The sequence below is a fragment of the Danio rerio genome, chromosome 7 (assembly GCF_049306965.1).
Source record: "Danio rerio strain Tuebingen ecotype United States chromosome 7, GRCz12tu, whole genome shotgun sequence".
NCBI lineage: Eukaryota > Metazoa > Chordata > Actinopteri > Cypriniformes > Danionidae > Danio > Danio rerio.
The window spans coordinates 38,895,554-38,909,929 of record NC_133182.1 but is presented as its reverse complement, the minus strand read 5'-3'; the positions used below and the strand labels follow the sequence as shown (position 1 = coordinate 38,909,929).

At 37.5% G+C, this 14,376-nt stretch overlaps 2 protein-coding genes and 1 long non-coding RNA gene across 7 annotated transcripts; 1 reads left to right on the top strand and 2 right to left on the bottom strand.

Annotated features, from left to right (window-relative positions):
• Nucleotides 1-3,621: 3,621 nt before the first annotated feature.
• On the bottom strand, nt 3,622-5,526 carry LOC137496187 (uncharacterized). The gene is made up of 2 exons (XR_011016324.2): nt 5,264-5,526; nt 3,622-4,584 (listed from the first exon to the last, which is right to left on the bottom strand). It is a non-coding gene; the product is annotated as an uncharacterized lncRNA (long non-coding RNA).
• On the top strand, nt 4,445-8,804 carry aplnr2 (apelin receptor 2). 3 transcript variants are annotated; one of them, NM_001386365.1, is made up of 2 exons: nt 4,445-4,671; nt 6,440-8,304. In NM_001386365.1, exon 2 carries the CDS (start codon nt 6,632-6,634, stop codon nt 7,856-7,858), a length of 1,227 nt encoding a protein of 408 aa, NP_001373294.1. In that variant the 5' UTR covers nt 4,445-4,671; nt 6,440-6,631; the 3' UTR covers nt 7,859-8,304. The 3 variants fall into 3 exon arrangements, with proteins under 3 accessions (NP_001373294.1, XP_073763257.1, XP_073763256.1); XM_073907156.1 differs by lacking the exon at nt 4,445-4,671 and adding an exon at nt 5,617-5,665 and having other exon boundaries at nt 6,440-8,804; XM_073907155.1 differs by lacking the exon at nt 4,445-4,671 and adding an exon at nt 5,641-5,737 and having other exon boundaries at nt 6,440-8,804.
• A 97-nt stretch (nt 8,805-8,901) lies between these two features.
• Nucleotides 8,902-14,015, bottom strand: psmc3 (proteasome 26S subunit, ATPase 3). Of its 3 annotated transcripts, none has more exon segments than NM_001002064.1 (11): nt 8,902-9,261; nt 9,570-9,651; nt 9,963-10,108; nt 10,195-10,440; nt 10,550-10,693; nt 10,787-10,924; nt 12,119-12,181; nt 12,722-12,826; nt 12,922-13,047; nt 13,134-13,214; nt 13,837-13,973. In NM_001002064.1, coding segments are annotated over 10 exon segments (1,215 nt in total). In that variant the 5' UTR covers nt 13,188-13,214; nt 13,837-13,973; the 3' UTR covers nt 8,902-9,150.
• Between the last annotated feature and the right edge of the window lie 361 nt (nt 14,016-14,376).

The following is a 14,376-nucleotide window of genomic DNA, read 5'->3' as shown; positions in this document are numbered from 1 at the left end:
GGGCAAATTTATTGCCCTTTTGTTATGTTAGGGATGAAAACATCCACCAAATTAAACTGCTGTAAAAATACATCAGATAAAGTTTAAAAAAAAAAACTAAATTGTTTAGAAAATTACAGGATTTTAAATCTTTAATAAAAATAATGTCACTGATTTGGTGAAAAAACACACACAAAATGTTGTATTTTCAATATAAAAAAAAGTAATGTGAACTGGATTTTTTTTTACCTTTTATGATAGTCTTGGACATGTGAAACAACATTGCCTTTGATATATTGTTTTGGATTCATTTTATTATATACATATTTTATTATAATTGACTTACAGTATAACCATTTTCCCCCAAAACCATGGTACCTACAGTATAATCATGCATTGTTGATTGTTGGTGGTTTTCCCTGTTGGGAAGAGGTACAATTTGTAATTTTTACTTTTGATCATCAGTTGGCAGCATTAAGCCTTTAGACAGGCCTGTGCAAAAAAAGCGCAGTTTCTAGATTTTAATTGGAGTACAATAGCCAATTAAAGTGTGTGTACTCTATGTGTGTCTGTGAGTGTGTGAGAGTGACTTTTGCGCACTTACCTTGATGTGTCTGAGAAAATCAACATATGCATCTCAGCTCTCAGAACTACATGGAGTAAATAAAAACAAAGACTGTTTATTTATGCACCATCAAATGTGGTAATAAAGGAAGTCAATGGGGCAAAAACAGCCACCAACAGTAAATAAGAGAGAAAAAATGAAAATCTAACAATGCATCAAAGCCAATGTTGTTACTATGTTCAAAACTGGGATCCACAATTACTTTTTATATTGAAAATACGTCATTGTGTGTGAGTTTTTTTTTTCATCAAATTACTGACATCATTTATGAATTTGGCAATAAAGAGTTAAAATCTTGCAATTTTCTAAATAATTGAGTAGTTTTGATCAGGACTGACCTTGATCAACAGATTTATGAAACGTTATTTAAAAAAATTTCTGAAGCATTTTTACAGCAGTTTAATTCAGTGGATGTTTTCACCCTGAACATAATAAAAGGGTAGTACATCTTGTGTTTTTGAAAAGTTTATCTTGCATATGAACAAAATGTACCCAAAATTCTACAATCACCCATGGGTGTAATTTAACTGCTTCTCTATATTGCAACACAATTTATAGTCTGGCCTGGTGCTTTTGAAACCGAGTGTGTTTAACTCATGTCATATACAGGGCCCTGTGACCTCTTTATGGCCCCTTTACTGTTTGTACAGCTGAAATCAATTAAAAACAAAGAGACAAAAATCTGTGAGCGTCTTTATGACACTCAGAGCCAAAGTGAAGTGTATATTCTACATACTGTTGCCTACATGCTGTGCAATAGTCAGGTCTGTCATTTAAAATCAGCAGGCATTAGACAAAATACCGTCTGAATGCTTTTCGTTTGATTGAACTAACCGCTCTACACTAGTTCAGATGGAGATCTTGCAAACAGGAAATTTCATCTGTTTGTATAACTTCTAATAAAGATCTCTGTGAGCAGCGGTTTCCACATCTCCTGGCTATTGTGCACATGGCCAATTTGTTAGTCTGAGAAAACACGAGTTTCACAACAGCATTTTTAAATATTTGCTGTGTGTCATGGTGTTGCTTCATAAATAGCCGTCCTGTTGACTTTCCTGCAAGACTTTCTTCAAGACAAAAGACTTTCCCTTTTTTCATTCATGTTGAGAGTGCACACAAAGCCCACAGGGGGGAATCCCTGAGTTTCAGAAGTGTTTAAACAACATAACACTCAGACTGCTCAAGCACACTGAATGTATGAGGTAAATAGAGGCAGGTGAACAGTTCACATACTATATTACTATGACATTTTATGAGACTAATTCATTTATTATTAGAAGAGATTTCCCACCAAAATTTATTTTCTATTTTAAAGTTCTCCTGGAATGCCCTGAAACATGTAGCGTTATTCAGCATGTTGATTGAAACACAGGACACTCCTCATTTTAAAACAGCCAATAGCTATGTGATATAGTCTGATGTTTTGTAGCCTGTGTCTTTATTCACCCCAATGGAAATTGAAATGGATACAATGTATGAGTCACTTATATCAAATATATGGTTGCACTTGACATTAAGTAATAATTGTGTGAGGAAGTGGTTCCCCTTCTGTATCTATTTATAGTGCAGGGGCGGCATGCTTCATGTGCTTGAGAGCATTTCATTCATTTCCTTTAAGGCTTAGTCCCTTTATTAATCCAGGGTCGCCACACCGGAATGAACCACCAATTTATCCAGCATGTTTTATGCACTACAAGTTTAATTAAAATAAAATTAAGCCATCAACGTATTGAAACATTTTATATTGGGATGATAAAAGCACTATTTGGAAAAAAAGGGCAAACCAAAGTTTATTCCAGAATATGTGTTTTGTTTTCCTACAGGAAACGGAATAGATCTCCAAATGCTAGGGGCATAACCTCCTAATTTGGTAATGCCTTTTAAAGGGGGCCTATTATGCCCTTTTAACAAGTTGTAAAATAAGTCTGTGATGTCTCTAGAGTGTGTATGTGAAGTTTCAGCTCAAAATACCACACAAATAATGTTTTATAACTCACTAAAACTGCTTTAGACTTTGATCCAAATTGTGGCGTTATGGTGACTGTCACTTTAAAATCAAATGAGATTGTGCTCTTTTCAAAAGAGGGTGAAGCTACAAACGCCTATGGGTTAGTGTGGCAAAGGATTAAATACAGGACTAACATTATCTGTGTGAAAAACTGAAAATGTGGAAAGAAGTGTCTTAGAAGGCAGTCCATGTGTCATTCATTTTACAAATTAAGAGTTTATAGTGAGAAATGTTTTAATTCTTTGCTAAAGTTTATAATTGTTATTTTTCTCTCTGACCCAATGATTTTCATTTTATTTAGTCAGATATGTTGGAGTGTCTCAACCCAAAGGTTGAGCCCACTTTACATTAGGACAAAATATTATACACCACCTCTGGAAGCTCTTGAAAAAAATGGATAAAATAGTGTGAATTCATATATTTCTATTCAAAAGCTGTGGTCACACTAGATTTTGAGCTTGCTAAATTCTGTCATATGGCGCTGAAAAAAGGGGCAGGATCAAACAAAATGATTAGACATTTAAAAAGCGAGCAATTGCTCCATATTTAAAATTTCTGTACAGAGAGTCCAGTGTGATCGCAGCTTTAGCTGATGATTGATAAAAAAGTGTGTTTGGCATGTTGTCTCCGGAGAGAGCCCTGAGCTCAGAATATCCTCGAACCCAGGGCTCCCTCCTGTTTTAAAGGGCGAGAGGGGAGTTTGAGCACAGGTAGGTCTTGAGAACTCCCCTGCTTGTAAAAGTGTTAGGAATAGCTAAGAGATATAGCTTGCTAAGAGTTTATTATGCCACATTGGATTAGTCATCAGTTTTCTTGTATTGTATGTATTTGGATGGTGGGAGGTAACCGGGGGAAACCCACACAAGCACGCAGAGAAACTCTGGTTATTTATAGTGAGTTAGTCTGATTGGCGCGATATGTGAAGCTAATGGGGAACCAGCTGTGATCAATCATACTGTAAGAAACTGATCCTCTTGAAATTAGTTTAGAAATAAACCGCACAAAACAACACTAATAATGTCTTTAATTTTCCTTTTTATAGATTTATTGTAGACACTTGGTAGGTCAAATTTGTCTTTTACATCACAATTTTCCTTTTTGGTGTTGTTTTTATGCTTTATTTTTGTATACAAGAGTCTGTTTGTCTGGTCTTTATAAAAAATAAAGAAATAAAGAATGTATTTTAAGAATCAAAATCTATTTTAAGAATCAAAAATTAATGAAACCAAAAAGCTCACAGAAAATAAAGTATATGCTGAAAGCAATATATTCACTTATTATTTTGTCCTTGTTCCTCCCTTTCATACTTAAATCATTTTATTGCATTGTCACACACACACAAAAAGCAATTGAAATCCAAAGTACGAACATCGTACACTCAAAAAACATCTGTATATGTTCAAACACTGGGTTTAAATATTATGCCTCTGGGCCTCACATCACAATCCAATTCATTATAATCCAATGTATGCAAATGCTCTAATTTTCCCTCTTCATAATAAAGAAATAATCATCCACCGTGATACAACCTGCTCTGTATAACAACAGGCCGCACAAAATGTCTCTGATTTCCTGACCTCCCAGTGTTTTAGGTCAAATATTAGCTCATTATTTGTATGAATGCATGTGTATTTGCTAATACAACCTGGAATACGTAGTGATGGTGTTGGCTGAGGATTGATGTTCACAGTGGTGAAAGACATTGTGATGTGCACAAAGCCTCTTTCAGGCTTGAGGTGTTGCGAGTTTGCTCAGTGTGTTTAAGTACAGGGGGACTGTTTGGAGATCTCACAAAACTGCTACGGGGTGGTCCTTTGATAGAGGAGGAGGACACAAAGAGTAGAGGGTCTTTAAAGAGCAGACGTTTTCCCTGTAGGTGACACAGAGGAGGAAGATCACAAGGAGAAGTTGTCGAGAATGATCAAGAGAAGATCTTGGAAACCGAGCAACATCCTTCATTTAAAAAGATCATCTGGAAACACAGAGGCTTTAAATACACAGAAGAGAAAACTGGGCACAATTAATAACAGAAACAGAGATAAACCCTTCACAAAAGCAGGTACTGTATGAGATGTTTGGCTTGAGTAGGATTTTTTTTTTTATTAACCTTAGGTGTGACAGAGTAGTACTGCATTTGCACGATCCTTTTTGTGGATTTTTTTTTTTTTGATATGGTATGCTATTTGTCTGGAAATGGTTCTTCAGTTGTGTATTAAACAGGACAGAAAGTCCAACATAATGGCATCAAAAAAAGATTTAAGAAGACGTTAGCATCTATGGACACTCAGTTTTATAAAACAATATTTATAAGCTGTAAAGAAAACAAAAAAGCTCTGTAGTTAAATACCTAAATGTTCTTTGACTTAAGAAAATTGTTTTCTGAAAACGTTTATGGAAAGGCTCTTTGTTAAAACCCAAATGGTTGTTCTATGAAATCTCTGTAATATCAGTATTTCAATTGAACCTATTATTATTATTATTATTTTTACATATTTACTTAATTAACAAACACCTTTTCAGTGGAAAATTATCATGCAACTTGCCATAAAATAAAACATTTTAATATGTGAATTAGTCAAGTATAAAAAAGCCAATTATTAATAACTAAGCAAATACTTTGAAGTGATTATGGAGATCAGCAGTTCTTTTACCTCAAACTGATGTTTGAATGACTTTTGATGTCTGGACAGGGTTGGCCAACACTGTGTTTGGAGATCTCCAGCCAAAAAAAATTTGTTGTTGCTTGTTTGAATTACTTACTTAAAATGAGTTAAAATAACAAAATTCTTGAGATTTTGTTGGGACAAATTCGTTTTTTATATTCAATCTACTTAAATTTGTAAAACAAAAAAATATATAATAATAAGCTACTTCGATTATCTTGTCTCAACACAAAACGATTGTGGAACCCAACATTTTTAGTCAACCTTCCAGCAGATTTTAGTTGCATTCCATATCAAACACACCTGCCTGTAATTATCAAGTGCTCTTCAGATCCTACTTAATTGGTTCAGGTGTGTTGGATCAGGGTTGAAGCTGAACTCTGGAGGAAGGTAGATCTCCAGCATCACAGTTGGGCACGCCTGTTCAAGAGTAATTAGACAGCATATCATGACCAAAAATGTGTATGTAATATGTAAATCTTAATATCCAAGTTTTTTCTTCTATATTATCGTCAACTGATAGAGTTCGAGGTCCTTTCCCCTGTTGCCATTAGCTTACCATACTTTTGGTAGAGTTAATCACATCCTTCAACATTGGCCTCTAATTTACTCTGTCTAAAGAACGATGATGAAGTAATGTATATATTACTATAATACTATATACATTATTATTATTAGACTATCTTTAATTTTTTTTCCCCGCAATTGATGTTAAACAGAGCAAGGAAATTTTCACAGTATTTCTGTTATGTTTTCTTCTGGAGAAAGTTTTATTTTGGCTAAAATAAAAGCAGTTTAATTTTTTAAAACACATTTGAAGGTCAAAATGATTAGCCCCTTTAAGCTATATTTTTTTCGATAGTCTACCGAACAAACCATCATTATACAACAACTTGCCTAATTACCCTAACCTGCCTAGTTAACCAGTTAAGCCTTTAAATGTCACTTTAAGCTGTGTAGAAGTGTCTTGAAAAATATCTAGTCAAATAATATTTACTGTCATCATGGCAAAGATAAAATAAATCAGATATTAGAGATTAGTTCTAAAACTATTATGTTTAGAAATGTGTTGAAAAAAATCTAAGTTAAAAATAAACAGGGAGTCTTCAACTGTATATGACCCAATCTGTTATAACACAAGTTCTTATTTTATCTACCCCACAGAAATCAAAGAGGATTGAGGAGCCACCGCTTACTCCCAAACAGTATAAACAAGAATTCTGGGAAAGGACAAAGTTGCTTCCTCCTGTTTACGAACAAGCATTTCTTCAAAACTAATCACCCTTATATCCTCAGAGGGTCCTGCCGATGTCCTCCACAGGCTTTCTGCACTAGGTGCAAGTGTGTGGCTGTCAAATGTCCGGGTCTCTGCCCTTCCCCTCACCCTCTCCCTTCCCCTCATGTGACTACACAGAATGGTCTCCAACATGGGTGCTGATCCCCAGCGTGTACCTGCTGGTGTTTGTCGTGGGCTCTCTGGGTAATGGTCTGGTGTTGTGGGTCTACCTGGACCGCCAAGCGAGAGGGCGAGGGAGGATAGGAAGTGGCTCAAAGTCTTCCCAGACTCCCGATTCTCCTCCTTGTCCCTCTCCGACATCTACTCGAACAGTAACCGAGTCTTTAATAATCAGTCTAGCACTGGCTGACTTGGCCTTCGTCATGACCCTGCCATTATGGGCTGCCTACACAGCACTGGGCTACCACTGGCCCTTTGGCCAAGTTCTGTGTCAGACGAGCAGTTACATAGTGGCACTGAACATGTACGCAAGCGTGTTTTCTCTGACTGGGCTCAGTGTGGAGCGCTACTGCGTCATCACACGACAGCGTGGCAACGGTTCAAAGCAGAGGACGTCAAGCACACGTGCCAGGTGGATTGTGGGTATTGTGTGGCTGGCAGCAGGAGTGCTGGCACTCCCTGCTTTACTTCTGCGAACAGTTAGAGAGCCGGATCTTGAATCAGGAGATGATGGTGACTGGCAGGCTGGACAATCGTCCTCCTGCTTGTGTGATATGGACTATTCAAGTTTAATCTCAAGTGATCTGGACCCAGCAGAGGCAGAGCAGGCAGAGCTCATGTGGTCAGCAGCTTTGGGGTTAAAATCAACCCTGCTTGGCTTCCTCTTACCCCTTGTAGTGCTCCTAGTATGCTACGGCTGGCTGGGACGGCTTCTTTCCAGACACTTCAGCCTAGGCCTGCGCCCCGATCAGAAACGCCAGCGCAGGCTCCTCCGCATCATCATCACCCTTGTGCTGGCCTTCTTCCTCTGCTGGCTGCCCTTCCACACTAACAAGACACTCTCCGCAATGGTGGAGCTGGGTATTCTCCCCTTCTCCTGCCGTTTCGACCAGTGGTTGGTGGCGGCGCATCCGTACTCCATCTGCTTGGGTTATGTAAACAGCTGTTTGAACCCTCTGCTGTACGCATGCTGTGACCCTGCGTTTCGGAAGCGCTGCAGTGGGCTGCTTTTGTGCCTATGGGTCAAATGCAAAGGTCAGAGGGCAGAAGAGGAGAAGCAACAACATCAAAGTTCGGCAGTACCATCTGGGACACATGAAGTGACAGTCAGTAAAGACGAGCAATGAAGAGAGGTTCATCTGGCAAACACACTCAATGGACCGTGCTGGGTTAGGACTGTTTGTGTGGAAAATCCTTCAAGATGACTCGATCAATTCTGATGACTTTTTCCATTCCTCTGTGAGATTTAGCATGAACTTCACCCCCCTCAAGAAAACAAGATGCCAGCATTGTGTGGGAACTGATAAACAGACCGGATTCACGGACCGTTTTCCCATGACATTATGCCAGAAGAATGAAGAGGAGCTGACATGTAGTAGAAAAAAAATCTCTCATTAAAATGATGTAATTCAAACTGCACAGCATGGGCATATTGCTGAATATTAACAAACAGGTACTATTTTATTACTCCTAATCTGCAATCATTATTAAATGTAAAATTAATTTGAGTATTTTTGTATTTATAAATGATTTTTGCAAAAGAAAAGAATAAAATACATAAAAACATACAAAACTACATTTTAAATGTGTTTTTTTACCTCAGCAATGCTGATCCTTTAAAAATGTTTGCACTTTGTCTGATGATCTTAACATATTAACAGAAGTAGCAAGAAGTAGAATTGGGAATAATTGAGTAAGATTAGGAGTGTTTGAAATGTTACAATTACATTTGACACTAGAGATGCAATAAAGAGCATTTAGAAGGATAGATCACCCAAAACTGTAAATTCAATCATCATTTACCCACCCTTCGCTTGTCACAAGCCTGCTTGAGTTTAATACAAAAGAAATTATTTTGAAGTATGCTGAAAACCTGTAAACATTGAGTTCCATAGTATTTTTTGTTTGCCTACTTTGGAACTTACCTATGAAAATAACTTTTTTTTAAATACATTGTGTTCAAGAGAAGAAAGAAACTGGAAGGTTTGGAACCACTTGAGGGTGAGTAACGGTTCATTTGTGGATGCACAATCCTTTTAATCTCAAAAAAAAAAAAAAAAAAAAAAAACTAAATTAATCAAGGATCACTCATTCCCTGCTTTTCCATCACTACTAAAACACAAAAGACAGCAGATATGCATTAAACAACCTTCATAAGAAAAAAAGTACATATAGTGAAAAAAAGATTTTTGTTTAATGAACTGAGAAACAAACATAAAGGTTAACTGAAAAAAAAAGTTCCATAAGTCTTCACTGTGAGGCAGTCCAGTCTAATTTGGCTGATCTGTCTCCATCAGAACACGGGTCATTACTCAGAGCAGCACTGGATCTGATAAGCACAAGTTTACAGGTGTGCTGGATCCTGCTGTTAGATGCTCACATACGCACAAACACACACACATACATACAGTCCTCCTCTTTAAGCATAGTACTGCAAATTGGCCTTCTTCTTTGCCTGCACCTCCAGAATGCCCTCCATGTAGTCCTCATGGTTGAGCTCAGTTGCCCCACGCCGCAGCGCAATCATACCCTAACACACAAATCAATACGCATTTAGATAACATGCAATAAAAACAATCAGAAGCAATGACTCTTTCCATTAAAAGTCCACATTTAAGCAGAGATTTATAGAGAGCAAATTTCTTCAAATTCCATTTTCCAGAAAAAATACTGTCAAATTTTATTGCAGATCAAAGCAAGACTGCATCTTGCATTAGAGTACATTTAGAGTACATTTGCCTCCCTTTTCCAGAAGTCAAGGGCCTCGACCATAATGATAACAAACCCTTATAAACAAGCAGCCAAGTTAAAATCAAAGATCACAAAGATCGTACTTACAGCCTCAACACAAACTGCTTTACACTGAGCTCCATTGAAGTCATCAGTACATCGTGCCAGTTCCTCAAAGTTCACATCAGGGCTATGGCACATAGGAAGTAAAGGATAGCGTCATGAGAATATAGGTAAAAAAAAAAAACAAGTAAAAAAAGTGTGCAAATACCAAGTTTGATGATGTTGTCACTCAACTTCATGATTTCGCTAGAGTATTTAAATTAAGCCTTTTGTAAAACTGTGCGTCTTACACAGATTAAGGCATGCAACTTATTGCATTATAGCATTCTAAGCAGTGACAAATGCGTTGCATCAATTATTTCATTATCAGGAAAATAAGAAGAACTCATATAAACGCTTGGTTTTACTAAGCAACAAGAACAAGAAAAGCTCCATTACCAGACATTCATCTTGCGAGAATGGATCTGCATAATGCGAGCACGAGCCTCCTCGTTGGGCATAGGGAACTCAATCTTACGATCCAGACGACCTGAACGAAGCAGAGCTGGGTCCAGGATATCCACCCTGTTAGTGGCAGCAATCACCTTGAGGGACAAGAAACAAAAAAGTCAGAACAGAAGGTCAAACGGGCATGTTTACAACTGAAAAGCATTTGGACACAAGCGTGTACCTTCACTTGCATGTTGGGCTGGAAGCCATCTAACTGATTGAGCAGCTCCAGCATGGTCCTTTGCACCTCTCGGTCGCCAGCCTTCTCACTGTCAAAGCGCTTGGTGCCAATAGCATCCAACTCATCAATGAAGATGATGGAGGGAGCCTTCTCCTTAGCCAAAGCAAATGCATCCCGCACCAATTTGGCACCATCACCAATAAACATCTGGACCAGTTGAGGGCCAGCCAACTTCAAAAAGGTTGCCTGAGAAAAGGACAGTAACAGAAACGTGAGATCATGCCTTGGCACAAAATTCTGCAAGTGAACATTGTTGACAACAGTGTTATTTTGATGATCGTCAGTTCTCTCTGACCTTGGTTTGGGCTGCACAGGCTCTGGCCAGCAGGGTCTTTCCTGTGCCTGGTGGTCCGTACATAAGAACTCCCTTTGGTGGCTGGATGCCCAGATTCTCAAATTTCTCTTTGTGGTTCATGGGCAGAACTATCGCCTCCACCAGCTGCAAAGAGCGAAGCAGTAAGCTCAGAAAAAGAGTTTAAACTGCTATTGTGAGTGACAGGATTACGGTTTGAGGCAGTTAATCAGATTGTACCTCTTGAATTTGTTTGTCAAGGCCACCGATGTCACTGTACTGCTCTGTAGGCCTCTCATCCACTTCCATTGCTTTCACACGAGAGTCATACTCGGTGGGTAGAGTCTCCAAAATCAGATAGGAGTCCTTATTCACACCCTGTGAACAGGTGAAGCAAGACATTCAACACATTTTTAGGCAAAACAGGCTTTTTAAACATTAAAGGGACAGTTCATATTAGGCATGGGATGATAACAGTTTTCAAGATATACTGCAGTTTGGAAAAGTTAAGGTATTAAAACTGCTAACATTTTCTTTTTTACAGTCCCCATGTTTTGTTTTGTTTATTTTTTTTTACATTTTGTTTTTGTTTTTTCAGGACAATAGTATCTCCAGCAGAAAACATCTCCAAAGATGCCATTTTAAATTGTAAAGAAAACTGTTTTTTTAATAACTGAAGACAGCAGAAGTCAATGATTTATTCAAGTTCTTTAGCCTAACATGTTTACTGCTCCAAAATATCTTAAATATTTCTCAAAATAAAATATATTGTGTTCAAAGGGGAAAAAAGTTTTCGTTTTTTTATCCAGACATTTAAAAAAACTTATTTTAGAGCAGTAATCACATTTCTGTGAAACTGATATTTTTATCCAAGTTTTTATACCGTCAAAATCCTAAACCGGCCCATGCTTAGTTTATACAAACTTTTGTTTTATAAAGAACATTAAATACAGCTGAAACAGCTGTCCTTAGTCTATAAAAAAGAAAGAAAGTCAACAGTAGCATTCGGATGCGACTCTTTATTTGCATGTAACATAACACCTGAATACCAATCTATATCAGTTGTCTAATCAGAGCACAAAGTAAAAGTAAACATTCCTGGACATTTTTTTTTTAAATGACACTCCTACATTACAATTCCCCTCTTGCAGCATCAGAATTACACATGTCATATAATAAAATAATTTGTCTATTACTAAGATCAATCTACCTTGTTCTTTCAATTTTTTGATTACATGGCCTTTTATGGCAATATAAGTACTGTAAATTATAGATAAGGCTATGCATTTTATGATGATGGTATTCCTAAGTGCTACAATAAAGCTTTTTTAAACAATGTAAACTGAATTAACCGAAAACTCTAACCACATAACCATGATACAATCCAAACCGACAATTTTGTAAACCATCTCAACCCTAATAGAAGCACTGCCAGCAATGATCACAATTTTTTTATTTTAACTAAAGCTAGTTTAGCTTAATAAATGACCTCGCTATATCACCAACACCCTGTGTAACCACTGATTTCTATTTGAACAAAAAGTCAAATAAAAGAAATTAACTTTCACTTACCACCAGATCACCAGGTTTCAGTTTCTCAGCATCCACCAAACCAATCACAGGCAAGAAATACGTCTGCAATTAGAACTAAACATTAGTGACTGATTTATTGAAAACGTTAGTAATTATTATTTAAAATAACACTGAAAGCAAAAGCTGAGTTTCATTTAGACAATATGCATTGACCTAAAACAAAATTGAGGTTATTTAATTGCATAGCTGAATTCAGTATCCTGTTCTGGCTGTTGAAAACTCAGGTGATCGTCAAAGCTTAACAACAATCTGCCTCTCTGATATTTCGCTTTTTGTTTTTCATGAAGAACATTCTTTTCTAACTTATACAGACTGTATGAAACGGATGCTGAACTCACTTTGTGATTTGTTAAACTATTGCTAATGCTACTTTGGCCTTCCATAACAATTTTCACTTTTTTTAATATGTTTAGATGCCAGGTTAATGTGAATCAAAACTCAATGTTTCACACACTATCAAAGCCTTAACACAAATTACTAAAATTTATTTTAACAAGAACTACAATTTGTAAAAAAGAAAATAAAAGATGGATGGAAGAATTTGGCCATAAACAAAACTGCAGATTTAGATACATTACTCACCTGCCGTGTGGAGGTTTTGATGACAGCACACTTGCCCTTCCTCTGAGAGTCCAGATCAATGTTGGCTCCATCCTCCTCTTGGTCATTAGGATCTACATCCAGCAGCTTCCATTCAAACAAAGAAAACATACAAGCTTTAACACCATACTCCAGCCTAGCTAGGCACTTATAGCACTTAAAAACACGAACAAGTATTTTACCTCTATGACATTTGAGACGAGGTAGGGCAGAGTCTTGTTCACTTTGATTTTCTCTGTGTTCTCCTTGATTTTGTCCTTCATCGCCTGCAGCTCGTGTGTGACACGCAGAACCTCACTCTTCATGATCTGAAATCATAGAGATTATAAATGAGGCACAAAGATGCATGCAGACACTGAAAACAACTAAATGTGAATCACAGTATGAAGCGTGCCTTAATCTCACTGTCCAAAAGACGAGTCCTCTGAACAATCTCTTCAGTGGACATCTTAAGGACTTCCTCTCCGATGCCATCCTATAAAATACAATAAAACAAGTTCTGTGAATTGTGGAAAAAGAAAAACCCATGCTTGTACAACAAAATAAATAACTTAATTAAAATAATTCTGACATCATTTACACACGTTGTATTCCCAAAGTAGTTTCAAACACGTTTTAATTTTTTACTGAACTGCAAAAAACAGTGCCATCCACAGACACAGACATCCAGGGATTTCCTTAACTTGAGACCAAAAACTTTTTGGCCATCAAAATATGTTCTTTCAAATTCAAAACATACAGGTTTAATGTAGCTTAAGGCTGACCAAATAACATCTAATTAGTGTCATACACAGTAATTGTCAGATAACACCCCCTAATCAAAGGACCTGAGCAGAAGAAAACATCGGTCACCATGATCACGTTAGCTCACAAATGCTAATGTTATCCTAGCAAGCCGCCATCACACTTCCCCTAAAGATTTAACGTTAATGCCATATTCGTGTAATTCGTGACCAATTTAAAGTAAAAACTGTTCTGTTATTACTTATCACACAGAACTGTCTGGGGAGTGAATGCACACCCGTAAAATAAATGAATGAAGCGGAATGAAATTCACTGTGTCATGCTAAGCTCTTACAATTAGAAACCATTCATACCCATTGCCAGCGGTTTAACACCAAGTTAATACGTTACACTCCAAATAAAGCACCTTTCTGCACATAAGTACAACTATCTATTGTTATCAAAATATTACAAAACCCCAGAAACGTAAAACAAACCTCCACCTCATCCCAAACTGATCTGTCATTCAGCGACGACATCTTGAAATGCCGCTTCTTCTCAGGACCGAGTTTGTGGTTTTTGTCTATGACCCTCTGTACGCGTCACTGCCCTCATCCGGCGCGGATGAACACTGACTCACGCTCATCCGTACTGTGAGCTTTCAGGCTTTATTTCTAAAACCTAAATCCATTCCAGGATTGGGTCAGTTGGCAATTTCCCCCCGGTGTCCCCCACAATCCAAAGACATGCGGTGTGGTTGATTTGAATAAACTAAATTGGCCATATGAGTATGCATATGTATAGATGTTTCCCAGTACTGGGTTGCAGCTAACCCCAACCCCCAGTGACATCACTTGAAAACAAGTGCAAGGAAGGAGGAGCTGGAGCTCTGCCCAAGTGGCTCAGCAGTCAGC

Excerpts from the sequence above, each read along its gene's own strand:
- aplnr2 (XM_073907156.1), top strand. The coding sequence starts at position 6,632 with ATGTCCGGGTCTCTGCCCTTCCCCTCACCCTCTCCCTTCCCCTCATGT.
- psmc3 (XM_005168962.6), bottom strand. The coding sequence starts at position 14,001 with ATGTCGTCGCTGAATGACAGATCAGTTTGGGATGAGGTGGAG. Across the intron at positions 12,827-12,921 it reads TCGTCTCAAATGTCATAGAG|CTGCTGGATGTAGATCCTAA; the intron begins GTAAAATACTTG and ends TTTGAATGGAAG. Across the intron at positions 9,652-9,962 it reads TCTCGCAAGATGAATGTCTG|CCCTGATGTGAACTTTGAGG; the intron begins GTAATGGAGCTT and ends TATGTGCCATAG.